At 34.0% G+C, this 2,920-nt stretch overlaps 1 protein-coding gene across 1 annotated transcript; it reads right to left on the bottom strand.

Annotated features, from left to right (window-relative positions):
- Window positions 1-1,267: 1,267 nt before the first annotated feature.
- Window positions 1,268-2,554, bottom strand: LOC126699615 (probable membrane-associated kinase regulator 6). The gene is made up of 2 exons (XM_050397538.1): window positions 1,761-2,554; window positions 1,268-1,650 (listed from the first exon to the last, which is right to left on the bottom strand). The coding sequence occupies exons 1-2, from the start codon at window positions 2,434-2,436 to the stop codon at window positions 1,643-1,645; spliced, it is 684 nt and encodes a 227-aa protein (XP_050253495.1). The 5' UTR covers window positions 2,437-2,554; the 3' UTR covers window positions 1,268-1,642.
- Between the last annotated feature and the right edge of the window lie 366 nt (window positions 2,555-2,920).

Raw genomic sequence — 2,920 nt, 5'->3', positions numbered from 1 at the left:
AGAGTCGGCAAATTAATTGAACTAAGAATGACAAAAGTCAATGTATTTTGATTTTGACTCTTGATCAGACTCAATGTATTTGATTAGCTAGATTTATTTATCCCACATTATGTGCAAACTTTAATAAAATGTGGATAATGTACTATATTATGTGAGTAATTAGTTTTTTTTTTTTTTTTTTTAATTTCTTTTGGAAAAGTAAGTCAGCTGCCAAGATGAAAGTGTATTTAATAATAGATAAATCCAAATTCTTGACCTTCTGACAAGTAAAAATTTCCTCTTTTTCTGTTTTCTGCTGGAAACAAAATTAAACATGATGTAAAATCTAATGTGGGCACTGCAAATATCAGTTGTCATAGGTAATGGAATAACACTATAATACTATACTAATTTTCTAGCTTTTTTTAGTCTTGTTAAATTGTGTAAGAGGGCATGTGAAAGATAATATTCTGCTTTGTTTGTTTAGAAAATGTCCCAACTTTTAGCACGTGCTGGAGAGAGAGTGAGAGATTCTATGGAGCCCTACATTGACATCAGGGTTTCCAAAAAGAAAAAATTTAAACAAAAAGTCTAACTTCTAAACTATGATTTTAAGCTAGTATTGCTCTATTAAGCCTTGGATTTACAATATGCTAGAGTGGTGGATTATATATATTCTTTAATACAACTTTGGCATTGTTGCACTAAAAAAAAAACCGACCTATATCAGCGCTTCAATAACACTGCTATGGGTCTCTAAACCGCTTCAATAACACCGCTATAGGTCTCTAAACCGCTGGCATAAGTCCAGTAGGGCTATACCGGCGCTTTCTATTTTCAATTTTTGAAATAAATCATTGTGTGCAAAAGAGTATCTATTGATCCAATGCTAAGATTACCTTAAGAACTTGAACCCCACTACTAGTCTACAAGGCAAACTTCCTTCACTCAGACCTTTCAAAATATAATTAAATCCTATATGGAATCCCTCTCTCAAAAGCTTAGCAGGGTATATATTTTTGGATAAAGGGGGGCTAAGACTTAGGATGGCCTATATAGATATAAACATTGTATTTTCGAACTGATTTCAAACTTTATAGCATTTGAATGCACAGATCATTATAAAGAAAAAATAGTAAGGCCTGTCATATAAGCATAAAATGTTTACATAGTCATGAACTCTGGCATACATGCTAAAAGAAAAGGAAATCATTCATGCTTAACTTTCATCTCAACACTTTAGTGACTTTACTGTGGTCCTTCAAATCAGTACTACTTGTTTCGTATCTATATAGAAGTGAAAATATACCATGAATTATACAATCCTCTTTTTCATACATTAGATACAACTTCACAGGAATAAGCAAGGCAGATTCTTAGTGTTCTTCCCATAATGAAAAAGACAAACACAAAATTATAATGTATCCTTTTTTGTTTTTCCTCACTACTTTCCCAATGCCAGAAAATTCCATGGCCGACCATTCACACTACTTCTACTCCCTTGTAGGACAAAAACTTTACGTTATCATTCCCAAAAATATAGGACAAAGGGACAAATAACATGTGGCTGATGATCCTCTTGTCACCTCACATTTCCTCTGTTTCTAAATGTATCTTGAATTGCTCCTTTCCTTTCTTTACTTTTCTTTGTAACACCCTCAATTCATTTTCCTGAAAATAACAAAGTTTGGAAAGCTGTTTAGAACCCAAAATATTTTGCAGAATGATGGCAATAATACAATAGTAAAAACCGATTAAGAAAGACATATATTAATATGTACCTATGGATCTTTTGCAATGGAGAACTGCCTCATAAATTGAACTCTCAGAGTCACAAGATTTGCGCCAATCATCATCAGCAGAGTAAGCTACACTAATTCTTGGAGATGTTTCGGATGAGTATACCCAGTTCTTCACCACCTTATGAACTCTTTTATCAACACTGTCAGCTTTAGAACTTGATTTGCTTCGTCTTAGTCCTTGAAACAATGGCCTAAGAAAATCCATATACTTTTGAAATATGTGCTTTGATAATCTTCGACACCTTCTAATACTTGAAGAACGACGAGGAATATCATTTGGGATTAGGACTTTAGGTGCATGGGAAGAGGATGGCAGAAGGGTTGGAGTACTGCAATCTGAGGCCTTATAATTATAAGCCTCCATCTTCAATGGATCAACAAAGAGAGGCATAACATAGCCATTGGAAAAGAGCTCGTCTGCGTGAACCAGAGCAAGAGAAGATTGTGAAATTGGAAGGTCAAACTTGAAATCCTGAGAGTCCCTAAAGAATCTCTTGGAGGGTGGCATTCTTGGGTCCATCTCAATGAAGGAGGCTTCATCGGATGCATCAAGCGAGTACCTGAAGGAGTTGTCTAAGCTTTCTAATGATGGTCTTAGGTTCACTAGCCAACTGTATGAAAAGCTTTCAATTGAAAGAGGCTGTGAAGCTTCCATGGATTAAGGTATGTTGGGAATATGAGATAGCAGAAGAAGACTAATATATACACTACAAAGGGAAATGCATACAAGGTGAGGTAGTGGCAAGCATAGGCCCTATATAGCACATATCTTTAATGTGTACATATATATATACACCTCAATATCCTCTTTCCCAAAGAAATTGCTTGTGTGGTTGTCTGGCAAGAGACAACGAATTTTAATAATTGAAAAAGAGAAAAGAGAAAAGAAACAGAAATGTGAGCCCCAACAAGACCCATAATGTACTGTTGCATCACAAGTTTACCCCACTTTTTTTTCAATCATTTCTTTTTTTCTTTGTAACTTCACAAAGAAGATGGTTTCTCTTTTACAATCTTATTTTATTCACTATCAACTAGAAGTAACTAACTAAAGAGAAACAGAATCAGATTCATGCATGCTTCTTTTTTTTTTTTTTTTTTTTTTTTTTTTTTTTTTTTTTTTTTTTTTTTTTAAGTTC

Source organism: Quercus robur, chromosome 9 (genome assembly GCF_932294415.1).
Source record: "Quercus robur chromosome 9, dhQueRobu3.1, whole genome shotgun sequence".
NCBI lineage: Eukaryota > Viridiplantae > Streptophyta > Magnoliopsida > Fagales > Fagaceae > Quercus > Quercus robur.
This window is presented reverse-complemented; position numbering and strand designations above follow the sequence as displayed.

Excerpts from the sequence above, each read along its gene's own strand:
- LOC126699615 (XM_050397538.1), bottom strand. The coding sequence starts at position 2,436 with ATGGAAGCTTCACAGCCTCTTTCAATTGAAAGCTTTTCATACAGTTGG.